This window comes from Durio zibethinus, chromosome 3 (genome assembly GCF_047325235.1).
Source record: "Durio zibethinus cultivar Kanyao isolate XHJ-2024 chromosome 3, ASM4732523v1, whole genome shotgun sequence".
NCBI lineage: Eukaryota > Viridiplantae > Streptophyta > Magnoliopsida > Malvales > Malvaceae > Durio > Durio zibethinus.
Window position 1 is genome coordinate 9181691 of NC_143164.1, and position 27699 is coordinate 9209389.

General features: G+C 30.4%; 1 protein-coding gene and 1 pseudogene across 2 annotated transcripts; one reads left to right on the forward strand and one right to left on the reverse strand.

Moving 5' to 3' along the window:
- Nucleotides 1–1319: 1319 nt before the first annotated feature.
- LOC111301972 (nuclear speckle RNA-binding protein B-like) lies at nt 1320–2546 on the forward strand. Its single transcript, XM_022897931.2, has one exon. It carries the CDS (start codon nt 1470–1472, stop codon nt 2169–2171), a length of 702 nt encoding a protein of 233 aa, XP_022753666.2. The 5' UTR covers nt 1320–1469; the 3' UTR covers nt 2172–2546.
- Nucleotides 2547–15888: 13342 nt separating this feature from the next.
- On the reverse strand, nt 15889–20978 carry LOC111298959 (PHD finger-containing protein 1-like; annotated as a pseudogene). The gene is made up of 6 exons (XR_016340926.1): nt 20681–20978; nt 18082–18167; nt 17414–17758; nt 17049–17322; nt 16754–16966; nt 15889–16666 (listed from the first exon to the last, which is right to left on the reverse strand). The product of XR_016340926.1 is annotated as a PHD finger-containing protein 1-like (transcript).
- Nucleotides 20979–27699: the final 6721 nt, after the last annotated feature.

The following is a 27699-nucleotide window of genomic DNA, read 5'->3' on the forward strand; positions in this document are numbered from 1 at the left end:
TTTTGATTTGTGAGATATTTGGGTCAGTGGGTTTTGATTTTAATTGATATAGTATTCTATTATAAAGTTGAATTTTTTTTTCTTTTCAATTTTATGTTATATTGCAAATACAATATATTTTTACACATAACTATATAAATAAATAAAATATTATTATATATAAATTATCTAATTTATTAATGAATTGGGCATTACTTGGACTAGAACATGGTGAGTTGGCTTTTAATTAAATTTGAAAATAGAAATGTGGATGTTTGTTTGATGATGTGGGATTGTAACTGGATATGTTTTTTTTTTTTTTTTTTATGAGTTTTGAGTTTTTATTATTTATTATTTATAATAAAATAACTTAAAAATATAATAATGATAAATATAAATATAAAAATATATAAAAACAAAAAAAAAAGTTAGCTTGCTTTTCTTTTTTCTTCTTTTGTTTTAAATAATTTTATAAAAAAAATTTTATAATCTACAATAGATTAAAAAATCATACATTTGATCAAATTAATAAGTAATAAAAATACTATACTCATAATATAATATGAAAAATTAATAATAAAATATAATCACAATATATGAAATATAGATTTAGTTTTAAAGCTTTCATAATATTTTTATTATTTTATATTAGAATAATTATAAATATATTCAGAATAATAAAAGAATTTGATTAAAAAAAAAATTACCTCCAGCAAAGCGGGGGCTAATTCTAGTAAGTATAAAATGAGAGAGAAGGTCGTCCTTAATTTATATAGAGTCCAATATATCCACATTAGGTCTCTATCTGTGGGGAAATATTTCTATCCTGCCGTGAACATATGTCTATTTATCACATAGATATTAGACGGATGCCTTGAAAGAAACATGGAAACAAACATATATTATAAAATCACCTTAGACATATCAAATACAAAATCAATCCAATAAAAAATTGACACTAAAAAATAATTAAATTCTCTTATATAATTATAATTATTTTGCAACAAGTGCAGTATTAAAATCCCAAATCAATCTAATTTAGACTGTCCGCGTGAACTCTCTCAATCATGCTTTTTCTTTCTTTATTAGTGTATTAATTATCTTAGAAATAAGCTTACGTGTACAAGCTACATTACTATAGCTCTCTCTGACGTGGCAATAACCCCTTCCACTTCACCTTGGACAAGTTCAAACATTCATAACAGCACGAAACCGTTCTCCGTTTCCCCCTAAGATATCACTATACAAGTAGCCAAAGTTTTACTAAATAATTTTCCTCACACATTAAATTATCCCCTTTTTTTTTCTATTGATTGACTTGCTCTCTTTAAATACTTCTTGTCCCACTTTTGTTCATTGCTGGAAAATACAATAATAATGCTATTAATTTTTTCTTCTTCTTCTTCTTCTTCATCATCCACCCACTATTTCCTTCGTCCTCTCACTTTCATATTACTTTCAATTTTCATTATCGTCATTCAAAATTCAAAATGAATTCATCAGATTTTCCTGCAAGTAAATCGCCTAGGAAAGAACTTCAGGGTCCTCGTCCGGCCCCTTTGAAGGTCCGTAAAGATTCGTACAAGATCAAGAAACCACCGTTGGCACCACAACCGGTGCAACAACAACCGGTGCAGGTAAGGCCTCCGGTAATCATCTACACTGTGTCACCGAAGGTGATCCACACAAACCCTAGCGACTTCATGAACCTAGTTCAACGCCTTACAGGCTCAACATCATCGTCTTCGGGATCTTTATCGCTTCCACCATCAACATCCAATCATCCAATATCCAACGATACAAGCGGTGCAATCTCACCAGCAGCAAGGTTTGCTACCATAGAGAAGACAAAGTCACCAGAATGGAAAAAGCAACAAATTAGTGAAGAAAACTTTGGGTTAGTACAAGGCATAGAGATGAATCCAGGGGTTGAAAGGACAAGTTTCTTTCCAGGGATTTTGTCTCCAGGGCCAACCTCACTGCCTCCAATATCACCGAACTTCTTCTCGCCGCCATCTGATCCAAACTTATTCAGTTTCTTCCGTGATTTGAGTCCTGTTCTTCATGGTAACAGGAATTTCATAGAAGGTAGTTTCATGCCTAGTCCTTCAAGCTTTAACATTTCACCTTATTTAATACAATCTCCTACTACTCCATCTATAGACCTTTTCAACAATTTCTTTGACCTTTAAAAATTTTCTTTTTCTCTTGGCAAGAGATCAAAGAAATAGAAATTCTTTTCTCTTTGATTTGTGATGTTTGTTAGAGTTGTCGATTGCATTTTTCTGCAACTTGAATTCATGGCGAAAGTGGAGGAATAAAGTGGAAATTTGATGTTTATTTGGGTAGGTTAGCTGTTGGAAACTTCTTTAATGGCCTTAGCTTTTTATTCTTTTTCCAAATTTAATTTGGTGGGCCTTCTGACAGAGCAGTTCTGGCTCAAAAATCCTGTCATTCCCATCATTTTTTTTTTTTCTGATATAATTTTTTTGTCTCATATGTAGCAGCAATGGTCATGTAATTTGAAAGCATTAATCAATGTTACATTTTTCTTCTTGCAGTTTATATATTCTTTAGCATCATAGCTTTCTTGCAAATCTTGTGTTTAAATTTGTTAAGTTTATGTCAATTTAATTGGTTCTAGCTTGGCAGATACGAGTGCAGCAAAATTGCAGTATGTTTTAGTTTACTTCCATTCTAGTATTCTTATACAATGAATAGTCTGCTTAATTTAGGATGGGAAAAAGAAATCAAGTATGAGATAGAATGCATGCAGAAGAGATCTTTGAGTGCAGCTCTTTTTTTTAAAAGAAAAAAAAGCTTTTTAATTTACCAAGAACACACAAAAAAATTTTGTTTCCTTCAAATTTTTTTTTTCTAAATTAAAGGAGCTATTTTCTTTGTTTTGATATTTTAAAAGTTTAAAGTGAGGTGAAATTTTCTTATTTTATGATCATGACAGATTGTAGATCTTAAAAAAAAAATTATATTGGATTTACAGATCGTCTATCAAATAAAAATATAAATAATAAATTAACATAAAAAAGCCATTAAATAATTATAAATAAATAATAAAATGTAAAGTATATATTAAGCAATCAATCCTCTATATTAAGCAATCAATCCTCCCACCATCTACAAAACAAATATATATATGTATATATGTATGTATGTGTATATATACATTCATACATATATAAATGAAGGTAATTACTTGTACAATTTAAGAATAACGTATGGATCAATTTCAATTTAAAGTTCCAAGTCTCATTTTTTTTTTTTTTTATTATCAATTGCTTACATATTTTAACAAAAGATTATTTTTATTAGAAAAAACAATAAAACCAGGGAGTGCTTTAATATTATAGGGTTGGCTGTCACAATCAAAGTTCAATACTAAAAACCACTTTAGTTTTCTGACCTAATTGTTTCTTATTCCCACCATTTCATTCGTTGATATATTTTCATTTGGAAATCAATACCTTTCTTCAAAAGAAGGTATTGAAAGATATTGGTTAGAGATTACATCATGATAACTATTTTAAGAAAATTAATTTAATTATAAAATTAACGTCACAAAGTTATCTCCAACTTGACTAGAACCAAATAAAACAAAACCTTGGATCCAAGTGCAAAGGTTTGCCTCTAGAAGACCAAGGTTTTTTATTTTTTATATTTGAGGTTCTTAATCTTGATGAAATATTAAAAATTTAATATTTTCTCAACCAATTATACAATATGACTAAAATTATATATAATAATTTCTAAATTTGGAATTTGATGGGGCAATCACAAAGTCAAATATAACTCTTCAATTACTGGACTAATCTTTTTATAATTATCTCTTTATTATTTTATTGCAAAAGTTTGATGGGAGTAGTTAAATAAGAGCACGTTGAGTTAGAAAACACCATCCCTTCAAAGATGAGATTGACATTATTTTATTAATCAGAATATGACAAAAAGTTGGATATTGGTTGGCAAGACATAATTCGGCTTTAAATATTAGTGATATATTTTTGTATGATTTGTGTTTTTTTTATCAACCTAAAACACCCAAAAGATTGAATTAATTTATAGGCTGAAAAAAAAATTACAAGAGTAGTCGACTATATATGGTGAAGTTGGGACTTAGACTATTTCAAATATCTCCGTTTGGAATTCATTTAATTTGATGATTATGATTTGAAGAAGATACCAGCCGTTCAATTTACCAACAACCAGAAGCAATTCATTTATTTTGAATTAATTAAAGTTTTCGGTAGTTAATATCACAAATGATCTTTAACTTATAATAAAATATTAATATGATATTTAAATTTTAAAATTTTTTAATATGATATATAAATTATAAATATATTAATTATTATGATGTTTAAAAAATTATTTATCCATCAAATTTATTATTTAAAATTAATTATATTAAAAATAAATATTATATTAAAAAATTTTAAATTTTATATATTATATTAAATATTTTATTATAATTTTAAAATGCGACATCATCCTTTAAAGTTTTCCCTTGAATCACTAGGTTGACTATTTCTAGGTAGCCACGGATACGTGCAATAATAACACAACTATTTTCTAAGATTTTTAGGCTGCGTTTCGATGAGATCCAACGAAAAAAGGGTTTCAAATTTAATCATTGGGAGTATAGTGCAAACCCTTTCTAAACTGCATTGTTTGACCAAAGATTGTCCCTGAAATGAAACAGTAAGATTTTTACTTTTAAAAAATACACTTTTTTTCTGATGAGACTTTGTCCTTCTGAGAAATTAGAAAGGAGAATGAGTTTAAAATTTCGAGATTTCGAGTTTAAATTTTATCATAAATTTGATCTAAATTTATATTATATTTATCTAATTATATATTGATATTGGTTGATAAGATTGATATATTTGTTTGATATAATTTATTGATTTTTTATATATAATTTTTAAAAATATAAATATAATTTCTCTTGTAGTAATAACTGTCGTAATGTCTAGATCCGGGGATCTATCGCTAGACATTGACTTCAGGGAGTCGCCACCAATCTTTTTTATTTAGGTGCGATTGACCACCTATGGAATCTGTCTTTTTAGGGAACACCTAAGTTTAAGGGTCCCTAGAAGAATAGGTTCAGGTCTACAAACCAGAACAAGGTTCGGGAATTCGGTTACGTGTGAGGAAGGTTATAGCACCCTCACAACGCCCATCAAAAGATGGTACCAGCTGAAATTTGTGTTATCTAAAAGCCTTAAAATTTTACCAAGTAATTAATTATTGAAAATTTTTCTCAATTGACCTAATACTTTTAGCAGAAAATTGAGAAAATTCCCTCACCTCAAGAGTATGCAAGAAAAACTACTGTTTCACTTGCAGAGGCTCCGTCGTCGGATTATTTAAAGAAAAAAAAATAAAATCAAAATTAAGATAGAAAGAAAGGAATGAATGAATTTTTTTTGTAGGGAAAATTGATACTTTCAACTTTTCCCCAAAAATATTTTTTGAAAATTTCGATTTTTAAGGAAAATTGATACTTTCAACTTTTCCTCAAAAACCCTATTTTTTGAAAATTTATTTCTAAGGAAAATTGATACTTTCAACTTTTCCTCAAAAACTCTTTTTTTGAAAATTTATTTCTAAGGAAAATTGATACTTTCAACTTTTCCTCAAAAACCCTTTTTTTTTTTAAATTTATTTCTAAGGAAAATTGATACTTTCAACTTTTCCCTAAAAATATTTTTTTTTGGAAAATTTTATTTTTATTTAAAGAAAATAGAATAATAAAAAGATAAATAAAAATAAAAATAAATAAAGAAAAGTAAAACAGAAATAAAAAATAAAATAAAGATAAAAAGAATATTAGATAAACCTAATCTAATAAATAAATAAATAAAACCTGGAGCGGCTCGGCTATCGGCTCGGCTCGGCTCGGTTCAAGGTAGGGAAACGGCTCGGGGGAGCGGCTTGGCAGCTTGGCGCGGCTCGGCTCGGCTCGGAGGAGGGGCAGCACGCGCTGGTCAGGAAAGCGGATCGACGCTCGGGTCGGGTCGGGTTCGGAAAAACGCGCGGATCCTCTGGTTACTTAAGGCCAAAACGACGTCGTTTTGGGAGGGTATAAAAGGCAATCCCCTTCGTTTTTTCGGCAGAACGCTTCTCCCTCTCTCTCTTCTTCCCTTTTCCTCTCCCTTCTCTCTAAAAACTGAAGAACACCGGTGCCGGATTCTGGAAAATATCTCCGAAATCTGGAAATTTCGCCGGACGTTGGTCGGAAGATCGCCGGTTTCTGGGATTCTTCGTTGGAAACTGGGCTGGTCGTCGAAAACTTCAATGTTCACTGGAATTGTTGCCGGAAAATTCAAATTTCGCCGGAATTTTCTTCGGAATCTGAAAATTTCTCAGAAATTTCCAGAAAAATTTTTCGCCAAAAATCTCTAAAAATTTTTTCTCACTCCCAGAACACTCCTAAACTTTTCCTAGCTTCCTATACGCCTCCTTTTCTTTCAAATCAATAGCTTTGCTTACTGTTTTTTGTGTCTTTCATTCTGTTCCAGGAGGTGCTTTATATAGGGATTGATCAGGAGTTTCTGATCAATCCCAATTCCCCTTTGGACGGGAATTCAATCTTTGAATCCAGTCTGGACTCTTCTGATTGAATTCTCATTCCCAGTGGGATTCTTCAACTTTCAATCCCAGCCCTCCAAAATCAAATAAATAAAAAAAATAGATAATTTAGAAAAAAATAACAATCAGATAATAAAAAAGAATCAGATAAAATTAACAGATAATTTAAAAAAATAAAATAAGATAAACCCAAAAATATATTAAAAAATAATAATAATAATAATAATGATAATAATAAATAATAATAATAATAATATAATAATATATAACTATATACATATAAATATATTCTAAATAAAAATAAATAAATAAGATATACAAAAAAGAAAAAAGAGAAAAAAAAATACAAGATAAAAATTCAATTGGGCCTTACCCATTTGGGCCAGGCCCAATTGATCTGGGCCTGGACCCAATTGGGTGTCTACAGCTGCCCCTCTTTGCACATTTTCTGTGAAACAGAAATTGCGCAAAGACGTAGACACCCAATCTAGACTCAACTCAACATTGTCATTTTTTTGTTTTTTGTATATATATATTTTTTTATGTTTTTTTGTTTTTTTATTTTTTTTTGTTTTTTTTTTATCAAAGCTCCTCTAAATAGAGGCACCACGACTTTGGAAAATAAATTGCTCCTCTAAACAGAGGCACCACGACTTTGGAAAGTAAATTGCTCCTCTAAACAGAGGCAACGAACTTTGAAAAGTAAATTGCTCCTCTAAACAGAGGTACCACGACTTTGGAAAAGTAAATTGCTCCTCTAAACAGAGGCAACGAACTTTGAAAAGTAAATTACTCCTCTAAACAGAGGTACCACGACTTTGGAAAAGTAAATTGCTCCTCTAAACAGAGGTACCACGACTTTGGAAAAGTAAATTGCTCCTCTAAACAGAGGCAACGAACTTGGAAAGTAAATTGCTCCTCTAAACAGAGGCAACGAACTTGGAAAGTAAATTGCTCCTCTAAATTGCTCCTCTAAACAGAGGCAACGAACTTGGAAAGTAAATTGCTCCTCTAAACAGAGGCACCACGACTTTGGAAAGTAAATACTCCTAGAAAATCATGTCCGAAGGAGTTGAAAGTTGTGTTTGAGGAAATTTCAGGAAATCATGCCCAAAGGTCTTATAAATCAACCCTGATACCAAAAGGCATCCTATTTCAAGGATTAGGAACTTACCTGACAAGTTTCTTCTCCATCTTGCAAAATATCTTCATATTTATCTTCTCCATATGGGATGTTGGAACACCCCTGCTTCTTGAATTTATACACTATACTTTCCTGAAAGTAGTGTATGCTATGCAATGTGCATGATTTTCAATGCATGCTATGCAAATGTTGGCCAATTAATTCCTGTTCAATGTATGGTACTCAAGTTTCTCAAGCTCTTTTCTTCTTTCTTGGGTGTCAAGCCCTTTGATTCCTCAAGGATTCAATTGCACTGCTCTTCTAAGATCGAACCAGTGTAGCTCTCAATTGTCCTTTCCACTCACATTCTTTCTTTGTTCAGTTTCTCAATACTTTGGAATAAGCTTCATCAATCGATCATCCCTTGACCATCATTCAATGAATTTCTCAGCACTAGCAAATTTTAAAACAAATTTCATCCACCATCACTGGGTCCTTGTCTCAGTATCAACCATTCCAAAACAAACTCTGTCCACTGATTGTTCCCACCATTCGACCAATTCATCCTTGTACTCATCACTTGGTTGTATCGTTTTTCAAGATTTGCCCCATCATATTCTCTATTTGGTCACATCATACATCCTTTTAAATCATCTATTTTAGGTTTCTACCATTTCTTCATCATCTTAGATTTCTTTTCAAATGAATGTAAGATTCTTTTAAACACATATTCATTCATTCATTATCATTTCAATTCTTGACAAATATAATGCAATCAAGCATTTTCTCAATTCATTCTAGGGGTGAAACAATAAGAGAACAGAAGGTGAATTATAGTAAAGATAATCAATGAAGATCTATTTTGGTAGAAAATAAATGGGAAAGGAAATAAATTGGATGTCATTGAGGTGAATGGTATGTCCAAATGATGAATATTCAGACAATTTTCAACATTAATCTAGGATTCTTTTTCAAAAACTCATTCCATTTACTGTTGAAGTCATCTTGAGCTTGGCGAACTCTGCCCCAGTCTTTGAGGGATCTTCAGATGTCTTTGATCTTTCATTCATGTGAGCCATTTGACCTGGATCTTTTTTTTTTTCTTTTTTTTTATTTTTTTTGTACCAAAATCACCCTTTCAGGTTTTCAATTTGAATCTTTTTTTTTATTTTTTCATTTTTTCATTTTCTCATTTTTCCCCCTTTTTTTTTTCTTTTTCTTTTTTCTCTTTTCTCATTTTTCATCCATTGTTGATATCTTTCATGTAGCATGATTCCATTGCTTCATCATGAGCATGTCTTTGCTCAACCTATGATTATTCAAGTTGAGTATTCACATTTGATCCAAATGAACTTTTCAAGGTTGTAATGTAGGCCAAGGTGAAGGGTCATAAAAAAAAGGATATAATAGGCTCAAAACATGTATTAAAAAGGTTCAAAACCAAAGGATCATTTGATACAACTTGGCATTTTGCCCCCACATCGTTTCACTACTTTTTTTTTCCTCACATAAAAGATTCTCATTACTTTGCCCCAAGTCATGTGTGGCTTTTATTTTTATTTTTCTTTTGCTTTTCTTTCTCTTTCCATTTTTGAGACCTTTTGTGGTGTTTTTTTCTTTTTTTTTTTCAAAATTTACCCTCCAGTGTAGAGGGTGATCCTTGGTTGGGGTTCTTCAAAAAAAAAAATGATAAGCTCAAAGGGGTAACAATAAATGGTTTTTCAAATGGTAAAAGAAAGATGACCATTTTTCATCTCAATTGTGAATACCTTTCTTGAACATCATTTATTGAACAAAGCTCATGAACTTGTATAAAAGATTGCACACCTTCAAGACATATCTCTTTCATCTCTGGTAATGGCTTACCCTCTTTATTTTCGCTCAAATCATCTCCTCTGTGAATGAGTTCTCAAAATTAAATTCCAGAATTATTGTTACCATTGTCTAAATATTCATCATCTGAAATTTAAAAATGGGAATGTAAAGTCATGAAAGGTAACAGGGCATGGAATAATGGTCGAGTGAAAGAGAAAATGTAATGAAATGCATTAACTTGCCCTTATTAAAATGATAACAAGTGAAGTCATATTGCAAAAAGAAATCTAACATTGTTTGAAAAGAAATCCTAAAATGACAGAAGAAACCTTCAACCGGCCTTATCTCCATTTTTAAAATTGTCTCCCTATGCGATCAGGTGAAGAATCTCTATTGACATCTTGCCCCACAATTCATTGTGAATCTCCAGATCCTTTCTGTTCTTGACTTTCGCTCAGTACACTAACATTAGGTGTTGTTGCTTTTCCTTGATCAAAACTTACCATTCCATCATTGATCAACCGTTGCACTTTATACTTTAAAGCAGTGCAATTTTCAGTAGAATGGCCAGTAATTTCATAGTGATAGTCGTAGTGGGCTGTAGGATCATACCACTTTGGGTAGGGTGGTTTAAGCGGCTCCACATGGCTGGGGGCAATCAAATGGCTATTATAGAGTTCTCGATATAACTCTGTATAAGTCATAGGGATTGGATCAAATACAGGTTTTTCTCGAGTAGTCCGTTGTTCTCGTGAGCCACTTGCTGGGTTAGTAGGACGAATTTGGGTTCTTACAGGAGCTTGAATGTTAAGGCGATAAGTGGATGAATAAGATGGTTGTGGGGCTAGCTGGTATGGGTAGGATGAGGCATTATTCACAGCAGAATGGTATGGAGAGTAACCTTGGGATGGATAGGGTTGATAACCCCTGAATTGTTGTCTATCAAAGCTCACAGCTTGAGCTTGAGCTTCTTTCTTTTTTGATGTCTTCTTGGTTTCTCTTCCTTTCAACTTGCCATTTTTTATGGCACTTTCAATAATTTCTCCAGAGATCACCATGTCGATAAAATTCTTAGTTGCATTCCCTATCATCTTTTCATAATAGGGAGGCTTCAAAGTACTGACAAATAACACTGTAGTTTCTTTCTCAGTCAAAGGAGGTTGTACTTGAGAAGCAATATCCCTCCACCTCTGGGCATACTCTTTAAAAGACTCATTTGACTTTTTTTCTAGATTTTGTAAAGATAAACGATCAGGGGCCAAATCGATGATGTGTCGATATTGACTGATGAAGTCATGAGCCATATCGCTACAGGAGCGAATGTGGATTCTATCCAACTGAACATACCACCTGGCAGCAGAACCAGTAAGACTATCCTGGAAGACATGCATCAAGAGTTTTTCATCATGTGCATGAGCTGCCATCTTTCTGCAATACATGGTGATATAGGTTTTAGGGCACTTTGTACCGTCATATTTTTCAAATTTTGGTACTTTGAATTTATAGGGGATAACCACATCAGGAACTAGGCAGAGCCCAGCAGCATCAACTGACCCATAAAAGCTAAATCTTTCTACAGCCCGTAGCCTCTGCTCTAGCATGCTAATCTTGGAACTTTCCTCAGCCTCTACTCTCATCTTTTCTTTTTCCTTTTCCTTCTCTTTTAAATCATCTAGATCAGGAATTGGTTCTACTACTTTTTCAGTGAATACAGGATTTATATAGCTATTATACTGCCATGGGTTGAAAGCTGATGGCATTCCAGGATAGGCGAAATGTTGTGGCAGGACCTCTTGGGTAGACTGGGCTTGAGGTGGGCCAAAACCTGTAGGGTACAAAGGGTCAGCCACTTCTTGCTGGCTTGTACTTCCTTCAACTCCTTTTCCTTTATTCATATTATTGAGGGCTTCCAGAATCTTGCTTAGTTCACTTTCAATCTTTTCCTAAGCTTTTTCTAGCTTTTCAAATCTATGAGAACTTTCTTCTTCCATTTGCCTTGCTCTGGATCTTGTGTTGTATGGATGAGCAGGGTTTTTGCTAGATGGAGCTATCCTCGGACCTTGAGTACCATACTTATGATTAGAAAGGTTATGCTGTGCTTTATGTATGATGCTTTGATACACAAATGAAATGTACATTTTTTGAATGAAATCTAGTATGAAATGAATGCAAATGATTGTGTTGAAACATGATCATGAAAAGAATACAGATGCATACAATCAGACAAACAACATAGTTAGTTCCGTGGATGAAACATAAGTGATGTTGATGCATAATGTCACATATGATAAAAATAATACACAAAGTTAAACAATCAAAATGATTAGACAAACACTCTTTTTGTGTCCTAATTTCAGGGTATATCTATCATTGGGTAGAAAGGGCTCTATCTTAGGTGTAGGCACTCTTAAGGTTCACTACATGCGATTTTAAGGTCAAAGTCTAAAGGTTCTCAAATTGCTCCTTACATTCCTGTCCATCACAGACTAGTAAGGCACCCTAATCCTCACCCATTACAGGCTACAAGCGGAAAAGGTTCAATTTGAGTGGGAGTATTTCGCTAGCCACTGCGGAGGCATTAGACCTCACAAAAGCAATAGGTACTTTACTCCCTCCTAGAGGGACGGAGCTCGGGTGTAGAGCTCATGTTATGCACATGCACATGAATGACATAATTAACAAAGTAAATAAACATGAATAAGTAATAATACATATATACAAAAGGGTTCAATTTTATTAGGCTTTTGGATAACACAAATTATTTACTGGCCTGACTCTCAAAGTCCCCAGCGGAGTCGCCAAGCTGTCGTAACGTCTAGATCCGGGGATCTATCGCTAGACATTGACTTCAGGGAGTCGCCACCAATCTTTTTTATCTATGTGCGATTGGCCACCTATGGAATCTGTCCTTTTAGGGAACACCTAAGTTTAAGGGTCCCTAGAAGAATAGGTTCAGGTCTACAAACCAGAACAAGGTTCGGGAGTTCGGTTACGTGTGAGGAAGATTATAGCACCCTCACAACGCCCATCAAAAGATGGTACCAGCTGAAATTTGTGTTATCTAAAAGCCTTAAAATTTTACCAAGTAATTAATTATTGAAAATTTTTCTCAATTGACTCTAATACTTTTAGCAAAAAATTGAGAAAATTCCCTCACCTCAAGAGTATGCAAGAAAAACTATTGTTTCACTTGCAGAGGCTCCGTCGTCGGATTATTTAAAGAAAAAAAAAACAAAATCAAAATTAAGATAGAAAGGAAGGAAAGAATGAATTTTTTTGTAAGGAAAATTGATACTTTCAACTTTTCCTCAAAAACCATTTTTTTTGAAAATTTATTTCTAAGGAAAATTGATACTTTCAACTTTTCCCCAAAAATATTTTTTTTGAAATTTTGATTTTCAAGGAAAATTGATACTTTCAACTTTTCCTCAAAAACTCTTTTTTTGAAAATTTATTTCTAAGAAAAATTGATACTTTCAACTTTTCCTCAAAAACTTTTTTTTTTTGAAAATTTATTTTTAAGGAAAATTGATACTTTCAACTTTTTTCCAAAAATATTTTTTTTGGAAATTTATTTTTAAGGAAAATTGATACTTTCAACTTTTCCCCAAAAATATTTTTTTGAAAATTTATTTCTAAGGAAAATTGATACTTTCAACTTTTCCTCAAAAACCCTTTTTTTTTTTAAACTTTGATTTCCAAGGAAAATTGATACTTTCAACTTTTCCTCAAAAACCCTTTTTGAAATTTATTTTTAAGGAAAATTGATACTTTCAACTTTTCCCTAAAAATATTTTTTTTTGGAATTTTTCATTTTTATTTAAAGAAAATAGAATAATAAAAAGATAAATAAAAATAAAAATAAATAAAGAAAAGTAAAACAGAAATAAAAAATAAAATAAAGATAAAAAGAATATTAGATAAACCTAATCTAATAAATAAATAAATAAATAAATAAAAAAACCTGGAGCGGCTCGGCTATCGGCTCGACTCAAGGCAGGGAAACGGCTCGGGGGAGCGGCTTGGCAGCTTGGCGCGGCTCGGCTCGGCTCGGAGGAGGGGCAGCACGCGCGGGTTAGGAAAGCGGATTGACGCTCGGGTCGGGTCGGGTTCGGAAAAATGCGCGGATCTTTTGGTTACTTAAGGCCAAAACGACGTCGTTTTGAGAGGGTATAGAAGGCAATCCCCTTCGTTTTTTCGGCAGAACGCTCCTCCCTCTCTCTCTTCTTCCCTTTTCCTCTCCTTTCTTTCTAAAAACTGAAGAACACTGATGCCGGATTTTGGAAAATGTCGTCGAAATCTGGAAACTTCGTCGGACGTTGGCCGGAAGATCGCCGATTTCTGGGATTCTTCGCTGGAAACTGGGCTGGTCGCCGGAAACTTCAATGTTCGCTGGAATTGTTGTCGAAAAATTCAAATTTCGTCGGAATTTTCGTCGGAATCTGAAAATTTCCCAGAAATTTTCAGAAAAATTTTTCGCCAAAAATCTCTAAAAATTTTTTCTCACTCCCAGAACACTCCTAAACTTTTCCTAGCTTCCTATACGCCTCCTTTTCTCTCAAATCAATAGCTTTGCTTACTGTTTTTTGTGTCTTTCATTCTGTTCCAGGAGGTGCTTTATATAGGGATTGATCAGGAGTTTCTGATCAATCCTAATTCTCCTTTGGACGGGAATTCAATCTTTGAATCCAGTCTGGACTCTTCTGATTGAATTCACATTCCCAGTGGGATTCTTCAACTTTCAATCCCAGCCCTCCAAAATCAAATAAATAAAAAAATAGATAATTTAGAAAAAAATAACAATCAGATAATCAAAAGAGAATCAGATAAAATTAACAGATAATTTAAAAAAATAAAATAAGATAAACCCAAAAATATATTAAAATAATAATAATAATAATAATAAATAATAATAATAATATAATAATATATAACTATATACATATAAATATATTCTAAATAAAAATAAATAAATACAGATATACAAAAAAAAAAGAGAAAAAAAAATAAAGGATAAAAATTCAATTGAACCTTACCCATTTGAGCCAGGCCCAATTGATCTGGGCCTAGACTCAATTGGGTGTCTACAATAACTTCATAAAACGTAAATTTTAAAAAATAAGGATAAAAAGGGGAGGGGGGAAGAGATATGGTCCAATTTATCGGGGATGAGATGGCAAAGAATCAAGGTTTTTCCAAAATTATGATGGTGCTAATTTAGAAAACCAAAGTAAGCAGGATTAATTAAACTCTTTTGATGATGGGAATACCACGTGTGAACGAAAAGCATGAAAGGTGGGAAAGACGCACATGCAAACCGATTTTATGTGATGAAAGAAGAATTCAATTAACTAATTAGCTATATAGATTTTTTATTAAAAAAAAAAAAAAAAGAAGCTATATAGATTTTTCCTCCTTTTTTTTGGGGGGGGGGGGGGGGGGTAAAAAGGACGTAATGATAGAGTTTATGAACAATCTAATGTTATACAGTAAAAACAGTAGGAGCAATTATCATACCGAATTTGGTTTTCTTACGATTTGTGTCTCTTTATTAAGGAGTATTGTTTATTATACTTCCTCTATCCACCCTTTTTTTTATTTTTTAAAATATCCCAGAATTATGTCTATTTTTTTAAATATCTAAATTTTTATCTTTTATATTTTTAAATTATTTTATTTTTTGATATTAAAATTCCTAAAATTTTAATATTAAATACATTAAAATCAATTTTTTAAAATTCCGTAAAAATTAATATATAACAAATAATATGAGAGGGAAGGAATAGTTCTTAAAAGGGTAAGAAATAGAAATTTTAGAATGCCCTTAAACCTCATTTTAACCAAAAAATATATATAAATATATATTTCTCATCCCTAACTTAGCCTAACTTGGTAATTTGATAAAAATATATATTTGATATATAATAAAATTTTTTAATTTTACAAACAAAATTAATATAATAACACATGTTTCATTTTTTTTAATTAATTTTTTTATTTTTAAATATATTCTAAGACATTGTAAAATTAAAAAAATTACATTATTAGCATATTTGATAATTTCTCATTTAATAAATTAAAAGAAATTTTTTTTTCTTTTCTCCGCTTCTGTAACATGTGGCATGCATTTTAGAGTTTTTTTTTTTTTTAAATAAAAATTAACTTTATACAAAGTTTAACAGAGCAATTATCTTTCAATATCTATACATAAAAACTAGGTCGTCAATTGGAAATGCCACGACCACAACAAGAATGAATGAAAAAATGTCGAGGCGCAGGCAATATTCTATGAATCATACAAACATTCTTGATCAAAATTGACATATTTTTACACCCAAACATTTTAATCAACAATGATGTACATAACCCTCTCAAAAGAATAAGATTCAAATCCCCCTTCCTCGATAAAAGAGTCTCAAATATTAAAAAAAAAAAAATACATATTATTAAATAATAATAATAACAATAACATTGGCTGAGGAAAAAAAATTTCCCCAAAAAACTCTCTATTCTTTTTCTTCCAATTTATTAACCACAAGTACAAGCCTAGACAGCAGAAATTACATGTGTGGCAATAAACTGACTTATATAAATAAGAAAAATAAAATTTTTTAACGTACAGAAAAGTGAGGTGTGATATAAGAAATAGAGTGATTACGTATTTTCATACTTAAAATTGAAAAAGATGGTTACTCACCTTTAGCTTTTATGCATGTTAAGATCCCCCCATTCATTCGAACCTACATCTATTCATTCACCACCTAGATCCCCAGGTTAAAGCCCTCACGAGGTTTTTCTCCTCTCCACGACCTACATTTGTTAAATGTGAAGCTTGCTTTGACCTAAACACTCCCCGTAAATAGATCTTCTCCTGGAACCTTGCAAATGAATTAAATGATTAAATACTTATCATTAACCCAAATCCAATTAATCTAACTCCGTGCCAATTGGCATCCGCATATCCAACTTATGTTCATTAAACAAAACATGAAGCAATGGATATCTAGACTCACTCCAAAAGTGCAGTGGCAAAATGTTAGAAGTGTAAACTAACAGTTCTACACTTGAACCACAGCTCTCATGCCAAGAATTCAGCCAATCATCTTATCTGCTAGACTGTCAAAAATCTTAGTCTCCCTGTAAAAGTGGAAAAAAAAAAAAAAAAAAGGTACAAAGTCAGGAACACAGACAACAACTATTATGTAAAATTCAAATGAGTATCACCTGTCATTTGGAAAGAAATAAAGAGCAATACTTTTTTCACTTGGCCCCCATTTCTTAAAGCCTTTCGGCCACACATCACATATTGGAAGCAATTTTAGGCAAAGCAATTGAGGTAAGCATTTTGCTGTCTCACAAACTTTCAAGCATGCTACACTAGAAAAATGGGCTATAACTCCAACAGTAAGATTTTCTTCATAGAGATGGAAACTTCCCCTGTCAACAATCATTTGGGCTCATGAGCTTTTCTACCAACTAATTATGAGCATAAACATTAAAAAGGAAACAAAAATCTCACCTCCGTACTGGTTCAAATATTGGCTGTGCAGGTATATAACTGTGTTTTGGGATTTGGTTGCTGATAGCCACAAGAGTTGTTTTAGTATTAACACATTCATCCGCTTCATCAGAATATACCCCATCCAGTTCCCTCCACCCAGGGTCCAAAAAGTAATGCTCTATGATGTTTAAATGCTCATTGATGGCTACAAGAGGTGTTCTATTATAGACAGATTCAGCTCCCTTATCAATGTTAATCCAATCTGATCCTCTGGAATGTGTACAAGTGTGTGAAGGAGGAATTTGAGGTTCAATATGTCTGGTTAGAGCTTGGCCCAACCACTCCCAATGATCTTGATTGAAAGCTGGTCACAGGAAGAGCATGCTGGAGAGTAGATGATTTCGCAACCTTTGGTTCACAGTCTGCAGAAAAACCAACAACATGCTCCTCAAAAGTTGCTGGAAGCAAGGGGCTACTTTGTCTTTGGACCTTTGATATAACCAATGACCCATTGTCACATTTGCTCTGTCTTATTCTTCTTCATCCTTTTGATGTCATTCTTCCCCTTTGATTCTCTAACAGAATTGCCCTTCTTCAATCTTGATTGAAAGCCAGTCACAGGGAGAGCCTGCTGGAGAGTAAATGGTTCTGCAACCTTTGGTTCACAGTCCATACAAAACCAAACAACATGCTCTTCAAAAGTTTCTGGTAATTTATATAAGCAATAACTGGATGAGGAAAAATAATCATAAAAGCAAAAATTAGTGGAAACATATATAAAAGAATCAAAGGCTTAATCAGGAATCAACTTACTGAAGCAAATTAACAAATTGATAAATGGTGCAATATGAATCTAACTTAAGGTTTTGGCAATGAGTTTCCATTGTGATGTGACTACAATATTTTCAACTCATCCATCTTTACAACAATTCTAAATAGTAAATCTCTGCCGTCAACACTAACAAGATAAATAAATAAAAGATTTAAAGTCCATTTGGTGATCCTAAAACAAGTATGTTATTTATCAGACAATGGCTATGTTGTCATATACCGATGTACAGCATAAGCCTGATACTTATCACAGTAAATCAATGCCACGGAGAAGCCCCTGTCACCACACGTCTGACATTCAGTCACCTGCAATAACAAAATGCAAATTGTTACTGCAGTGCCAAAATTATTCAGCATAAAACTCTACTTCAAGAATCAAAAACAGTAGATTAATCTACATCACAGATGCTAAATCCATTATGAGAAGGACAAAATGATGTCGAATGACAAACATTATAAATTCAGACAACGGAGATGAATAAAAGTAACATTTCAGAACAGCAGATTTAGATTCCACTCTAGTTAACAATGCAAAACCTGCTTTGCTTAGATGAAGGACAAACAAATTTTAAGTCACCAAAATTTGCCCTTACTTTAAAAAAAAAAAAAATTACTTACAATTGAGCAGAATCACAACACTGAAGAAAAAAGGCAAGCAAATGTAAATTCATCAAATCTTTCAATCATTAAACGAAATTTTGTTAGACTCAACAAAAAAAGGAAACAATTTAAAAAAAACAATAAAGAAATTACCCATCATGAAATTATGGTCTCCATGCAATAAACAACAAAATAAAATCTTAAGTCATCTATAAACTGCGGCATTTTAGAAGTTGAATAGATCATAACAGCATCAATGATATATATTCATAACAGACAGACATCAGAGTAATAATATTCAAAATTAATATGAGCAAATGTCCTGAGGTGCGAAAATAAACTCCAATATGACCATGAATTCAGAGGAACCTTAACAGATTAAGGTTCTATTCTAAATTCAAATCTAGATGCTAATGGTTAGGTGGATAAAAAAGATGGGAAAGGATTATCTTACATGGTGTATTGTTGCTACTTAATCAATCATAAACAAGCAAAATACCAAGATAATCATTTAACAAAAGCATTAGTTATCCTCACATTATATGCGTCTTATTAATTGTTTGAAATGCATTATTTTTATGGGAAGCAATCCTTGTTTCTAAAAGTAATTATTTTCTCTATAATCTCTATCTTACATTTTTTTTAAACTCAATGTAACAATTTGATTAAAATGAATTTATTCAAAACCTTTAAAATAGAGCCAAGTCTTTTCCAGTCAAATTTTTTCACTCATTTATAGTAATTCAACATTTTTTTTTTATAGAAAATCGTATTTGGTCATAGAGAGTTTTTTTTTTCCCCTTTCCTCCTTCTAATAAGTAGTATAAAATTACTTGAGTGGTTTAAAAGTCCTATAACCTTTTTATTATATAATTTTATTCCATTTTTTGGCATCTTTACCCTGTGCATAGCATGGATATGGAAAAGGCAATAGGAAGCAAAAATAAAATTGCAGATGCAATGCTCTGGGAAAGGCAAATATTTACCCAAAATTTCAAGCCCAAGTCAATCACATTTAAGATGAAATACTCCAAGCAACAACAAATAAATAACATGTGAAAGGGCAGGAAGAGACACAATCTATATAAAATGACCAAAGGTAGATTACTAGAGGGAAAATGTGGTTTGACAGATCTTTTTCCTTTTCAACAGAAATGCTTACAAAAATTACAGGCAGAATATAGCAAATAATAACCAATGTTGAGAGGGATGGGGATTATTGAATTGGGATTGAGAAAGGCAAACAAATGTTTTAAGGAGCAATAAGATGACAAATAGTAAAAAGTAGATTGGCAAATTGATGGACAAATAGACAGACAGATAAACAAGCAGAGAGAGAGAGAGAGAAAGAGAGTCACAAAGCAATAATCAATATTTTACCAATGTCATAATGCATATTCCTGATATGACCATGGGCAGTCTATTCAACATCATCCAAGTGTCACTTGCGGATATAAATAAAAGAAATTCTGATTATTATGAGGAATATATAGAAAACTTTGCATTACTTTCAACAGCCAATCCCTGAAGGATGCAATTATCTAGAATTTGAATTTGACTTCGAACTAGTTAAACACAGAGTTTCTGAGAACGCATTCAATCACCTTTAGCAAGATTCAAGTTGGAGAGGCAAATCATACCACCCAACTCATGTTCCAAAGTGCTTCGAAAGACAAGAAATTTATGAAACACATAGCCTAGACAACGAAAAGTGATTTCAAAGGCCCTATGCCAATATTGCTACCACAGTTCCAGTTTAACCAACATTAAATCACACTCATAAAACACAATAAGGAAATCCACAACATATCTAACTTACCATCCTGTCCTTACTCAAAGAAATCGTAACAAACTAGAACTAGAGTTTTCTGTCAACTAAAAAACCATTAGCACTAGCATTTTTACCATTAAAGAACATTAAAAGATTCTTTCACCCCAAATATTGTCCTAAAACCGTTCTTTCCTCTAAATCCAAAAACCCACAACTCGTCTCAATCCTTATTGGTCAATACCCAGCCAACAATTCTAGGTAAAAAACTATCAAAAAAGAAAATTACGACAAAACCCATCATCATTTCATTCAAAAACAACTAAATATCTTCAGCCATTCGTCAAAACTGTATAAAAAAAATCACAAAAATAAAGATACAAAAAGAAAAGCAAAGCAGAAAGCTTTCTTTAAATAAAGCAAAAAATAACGAAAGAAAAGAAAAACTCACCATAATGGAAATGAATTGAATGAGACGCCATAATACCTTTGAGTTGAGCGGAGGAAGTGAACAAAAAACAGATAAATCAGGGCCAAATGAAATGAACTCATTAGGGTTTTTAAAGAAAAAAGAGAAAATGTTTTCTTTAAAAAAAACCAAAATTATTACCGAAAATGAAACTAAAAAGGGTAAAAAAAAAACAGAAGACGGTCTTTTTTCAGTTCAGTTTGGTCGTCAGTTTTGGGTTTTTTTTTCTCTTTTTGTCAGTTTTGTTTTCCTTCTTGAATGCTACCGTAATTTGGGAAAATAAAAAGAGGCAAAATTTTTTGAAGAGGCGAGGGACACGTGGACCAATTAGGGAATAGCATGGACAGGTACGGCTGAACGAGCAGTGCCGGGCTTGGTAATGAAATGTTATTTCGCGCCAATGCTCTGTGGCGTGTTTGGATGATTAAAGAGTTTTGCAGACAACAATAATTTAGTTTTCAATTTTGGAGAAAAAAAACATTTTACTTTTAAATGTTGAGATATAATTTTAGGGAAAATTGTCATATTTTTTCAAGAATCATACTTTTCCGATTGCAAATTGTTTATCCCTCTTTGATTCTTAAAAAATGTTTAAAAACTTCTATTTTAATGTATTAATTTTTTATAAAATTAATGTTTTATGATGTTAACGTCAAAAATTAAAAAAATAAAAATTTTAGGTTTTCAACATACATATTTCATTATCATAATCAATTTGATCAAAAAATTTTAAAATTATTAAAAAAACTCACTAAATATGCACCGTATCATATATATATATATATATATATTAAAAAAACTTTCAAAATCAATGTGAGTCATCATGGTATCTAGCTTATGGACTTGTTAATATGTTCTTAAAGAGTAAGAAGTCAACAAATATTTTAAGTGTAATACCCCTTCCAAAATCTTTGCTATGTTATTTTATTTTTTTGTATAAAAATTATATTATATGATATTTTACTTTTATTGTTTTATTTTGGTATATTAAGAGATGAAATTTTTTGAGGGACTAAATTGTATAAATTTATTTTGGTAATGACTAATTTGAATAATAAAACTTTTAAAGGGTCAATCTAATTTTCAAAAATTGATTTGATATATATATATATATATATATATATATCTTAAAAGCCTTAAAAAAAGAAAAACACAAAAAAAAAATAAACGAGGAGTTGATGCCATTTCCAATGGAGATTTCAAGCCTTAAGGCTTTAAATTTTGCAAAATATGGTAAGAAAATACAATCCTTTCAAACTTTTTAATTTTGTACAATTTTCCTATAAACTTAAAACTTAGTTTTAATCTTTTTAATTTTTTCATCAATCTTTCGATGGTTTTCTAATGGCATATTTGGTACTCATGAAAAGGTCTTTTTTAGACCCTTTTCAATGGACTTTGTAACTTCTTATTTGGTTGCGTATTTTAAAAGTTATGAATTTTTTAAGTTGAAAAAAAATGTATTTAATAATTTGGTAGTCCAATTTTGGGTCATTGGAGCTTCATTTTTTGATAACCTTTTTGGTCGTTTCTTTGAAGGTGTTTGTAGTATGAAATGTGAATTTAATTTTGGTATAAGTGGCTCGATCAGGGAGTCTTTGTGCTAAAAGAGACAAAACTCTAAAAATAACCAAAGAACTCTAAAACCTAGAAATTTTATGCATTTTTGTGATATTTTTTAAATTTTAGGCATTTGAAATTTATGATTTCTAGGTCTTTTTAAGTGAAACAAAATTTTAAATTGTAGTATTACATGTGAACTTTGAATTAGTATTAATTTGACCTTTGGATTTGATATAATATATTATATACAAGTACTCATAGTAGAATAAATGACTAAAAATCCAGAATTCTCAACAACTTATAAAAATTATTTTTAAATTATTTAGAAATATATTTTTACCTAAAATTGACTAATTTGTTACAAAGAGTATAAATTTTGATTAAATAAGTTTTATTCAATTTTTAGTGAATTAATATATACTGCAAATTTATCTTTGATTTGTCAATTTATAAAAAAATTTCAATTTATCTTAGGAAGTTTTACAAAGTTAAATTTAAAATAATGTCATGATTTATCTCATCCAAATCTATGTTCGATACTGATTTTGAGTTTTAGGCTATTATTTCAAATTTTAGGTATTTTAGTATCCATTCAAAATCATAAAATAAAATTCTTTTTATTTAAAAAATATTTTTAGAATAAATTTTAATTAATGACAAAGGTTGCTACACCTTAAATACCCTAGAATGTATACCAGAAAAAGCTATGTCATTATTTGGATAATAGATAAGTTTTGGTTTATGACTCCAAATATTGTTGGATTAATAGGTTATTAGTGATTCTGAATGTTTTATTCTTTGGCTTTAGTTTTTAGCAAGTTCTGGTAAGTAACTTAAGGTCTTTTTCGGTTTTATGTTTCTAAAAATCAGCCTCAATATGTTTAGAGTTATATATGTGTGTATATATATATATATATAATAGCTATATATGTATATATATAATGTATATTATTTTGTCTATTTGATTTGTACATTAAGTTGAGCATGCAAAATGTATATATGATTTCTTTGTTATGAGTGTGAAATATGGTTTGATATTATTTTGATTTTTGAATATGATTTTGTAATAATATATTTATTTATCCATCAATTGTCGGAATATGAAATTTTGCTTTGCAATGATTATGGACTTTATTTTGTATGGATTATGTTTCGAGAAAGTATATAAATATTGAATTTGTACATGTTGAGTAATCTGAAAATATATTTTAGTTTTTGTCTTCTAGTATGACTATGTTTTGACCCTACCAATGATGGTTAATTATTGGTCATGTAGATATGTACTTTTGTGATATCAATACTAATTTCGAACTATGCCACAGGTTGAGAATAATGATTTTTGTTCACTATGCCACTGGTGATATACTTTTACCCTATTGCACTAAAAGGGTTACTATAACATACCTCTATCCCACTGCATTAAAGGGGTTATTTTGATTTTTATTCTATCCCATTACACTAATGGGTTAATTATTATTGTCTATGCAATGATTTAGTTGCTTATGATATACTTCTGCCCATTGCACTACAAGGGTAATTTTGATTCTAACTTATGCCACAGAGGTTAAGTGTGGTCATAATATGTTACGAGATATAAATAAAATTTCTAATTTTGTGATATTTGATTCCATTTTATGATTTAAGAATTTGGTTTTAAGAATATGGTTTGTGAAAATATGTTTGTGAATAAAAGATTACCTATATTTTTAAATCATTTAGTTAATGTTTTCACTTAAATGTTTTATGGCATGCTCAATCCAATTGAAGGGACATCGGTTACTTGTCGAGTCATCAGACTCAATCCTTTAATTTTTCTTACATTTAGATTTTGATATTTGCATTTTCGGACTTAGCTTTGACAAGTAATTATGTTGCAAGACTTCATCTATCCTTTGTCATCATATAGCTTGTAATGTAAATACTTTGATACAATAAAATTACAATATTATTGTATTTTTTTATCAAGTGTAACACATGAATTTTAGAGACTTGATTTTGTAAATTATAAATTATAAATTTTGAAGAATTTTTAAAGTTTGATTTTGAATTAGTATGCTAGTTTAGAGTTTGATTAGTATGATATCTATTGTCTTACATGCTTGTGAGATTTTTCATATAAGTATGCAGCGTAATAATATACTTCTTTGAGGCCATATAAGGATTTTCGAAGCTTACACACCTACTGATGTTGTCCTGGGTGTCTAACCCTAGAGGAATCTTTATGTAAACCTTTTTTTTTAGATCACCATTTAGAAAAACATTTTTGATATTGAATTGGTGAAGAGGCCAATCTAGATTAGCAACAAGTGATAGTAACACAGATAGAATTCAGTTTTGCTACAAGGGCAAACATTTCCTTATAATCAATTTCGTAAAATTGAGTGAACCCCTTAGTCGTAAGACAAGCTTTGAATCTATTCACACTTTCGTTTGTATTGTGTTTGATAATAAAAATCTACCTACATCTCACTAGGTTCTTTTATCCAAAAAGATAAATAATGTTTTATGTGCCATTTTTCTCTAGTGCTTGCATTTCTTACATTACCTAACCTTCCACTTTGGTTGTTCGAACACTTCTTGGATGGTATTCAATATATGAATATCAGTTAATGATGTCACAAGTGCTCGGTAAGTAAGAAACAACCTTTTATAAGAAATAAAATTACTAATAAAGTGCTGAGTACATGATCTCACACCTTTTCTTACAACAATAAGCTAATCAAGATCAATTGAAAAATCATCAAAAATAGGTTAAATAATTGTGTTACTTGTTTGAATTTAAAAAATCCCTAGTTTGGTTCAAAATCTTGATTTTATGTTAAAGATGCATAGGTCCTTATCTCTTTTTAAGAATTCGGTCTTCTTAAGCATATAATCATTTCTTTAGCTTTTGTCTTTTATGTAGTTTCAAAAGATTTTGGAGACTTAGGATGACTAATTGACTCAAAAGAAGAAGATGAATTATTTAAAATGGGAATTTGAATTAGCAGATGAATTGAGGAAGAATCAGATGATGTCCTAATCTTTCAAAGTTGATATTCCCTAGAACTCTTCCCCTAAATATCAATTTTAGGAGGGAACAGTTAATTCTCAAAGAAGGTGACATCCATAGAAGTGTAAAACTTTTTAGTAGTTAGTGAATAACATCTGTAGCCTTTTTGGTTTAGTGAGTAGCTAAAAATATACACCTAAGTGACATGGAGTCTAGTTTACAATGTTGTTGTTAATGTATATAAAAAAAGGTAGTACATCCGAACACTTTAATTGGTATGAAAGAAATAATTTAGACATGAAGGTAGGTTTTGAGAAGTGTATAACATGAGGTTTGGAATTTTAATGCTCGATAAGGCATCCTATTGATAAGAAAGGCTACTGTCAGGATTACCTTTTCTCAAAAATGTTTTGGGACATAAGAGTCTAGCATAATAGATCTTACAACTTCTATCAGGTGTCTATTTTTCTATTTGTAACTTTGTTTTGTTGAAGAGTTTCAATGCATAAGCTCTAATGAAACAATTTTTTTATCTAACAAGATCCAAGGGTTGAATGATAGTATTCTAGCCTATTATCTATTCTAACCATTTGAATTTTTGCTTGAAATTTAGTTTGCACCATTTTGTTGAAATTTTGAAATATTGAACTAACTTCTAACTTGTCTTTCATAAGCAACACCCATGTAACTATGGTGTGATCATTGATGAAGGTAATAAACCATCTAGAACAATGTCGGATGATAGAAGCGAAGGCTAAAGGTGGGTGTAGTAAGGGAAAAGCAAAATCGAGCATCATAATAGCACTTCTTCTTGTAGATCATATCAAATTGCCTCGTTAAACTTCTTGTATATCCTTAAACGTCACTATAGATCATAAAATAATGATGAGTTGATTTATATGGTTGACTTAGATATGAATTGCGAATGTATTTGAAAAACTGTTAAATTTCACATTGATAAGACTTGAAACTTTTAGTTGCATTTTTTTCTCGATTTAATTAGTAACTTTTAATTACATTTTATTACTACTTTAATAGTTTTTATCAAGTATTGTTTAAATCTAGGTATATTTTTATGAAAAAGAAATCTAAATCTATTGTTTAATTACCTATTATTAAGCTGCTTTTAATTATTAACAGAAAAGTTTTTGCATATAAGTTTAAAACTTTAGAACTATTGGGAGTTATTTTAAAGTCAAAATCATTATAATTATGTCATATTGTATACTTTATATATATATATATACACACATAAACAAAAAAGATAGTAAAAAATAATTTAAGTTAAAATCAAGATAACTTTATACTAACCTTTACACACTTTATAGTAATTATTGGATAAAAGAAGTTTATACTAATTATGTTGCTTAATACATATCTCCATGTAAATATGTAAATATAATAGCTAATTAATATGGACCAAATTACTGTAACAAAAGAATTAAGTAAGAACCATATTTTTTTCATAAAAAAAATAAGTACCGTATTTTGTGGAATTTAAGCCTTCTAGGTTCAAAATTTTGACATATAATTTTGATGGAAAATGAGTTTTTAATTATGTTATTTCATAACAAAAATAAAAAATTTTGATGAGTAAGTCTCATTACATATCTGACTTCAAGATTATTTAAACTATTATTTATTATGTAATAAATCATTGATTTTTTTTAAAATTAACTATTAAATCTTTTAGCATGATGATACATTTGTTTCTTATTTTCCCTTTTCACATACTTTTAATTCGATCTATTTTTTCTTTGTAAGTTTTAATAATATTTTCTTTGACAACTTAACAAGAAATGTTGAATAGTTCAAAGTCCTTTTTTTTGTCAAGTATTTGTAGTCTATTATCATTTTCTAATTATAATAAAAATATACACTTTAATATAAAAATATCTATTTTAATTGAACTCATTAATTGAATTTAATGCTTTTATTTCAAATTACTATGATATATTGATTAGTAAATGATAATAATTAAAAGTCATATATTTATATTAGATATATTAATCATATAAGAATAAAATCATTATTCGTGTATTTAAAAATTGTTTGATATTTAATTTTATTATGATTATTGTTTATAATATCTTTTAAATTTTATCAAATTTTTAATTAAAAACTTTAATTTTATTATAATTTGATATTTTAATTATGTTATATGTAAATTATATATATTTTAAACAAGAAAGTGATTAAATAATATTAATTTAAATTTTTACATATACTTAAGTAAAAAAGATAATTTGTGTTTCGTATGAATAGCAAGTTAGTATTTTTAAAAAAGAAGTAAATTAAATTTTTATTAAAATTATGTAAAAATAGTTATTCAAATTGAAAATAATATGATATTGTAAAAAGGCAATTTATGAAAGCCTAGTTTTCACTTCCCAGTGTATGGGTTTATGTAGAGGTATTCATAATTTAGTTGTAACTGAATTAACCG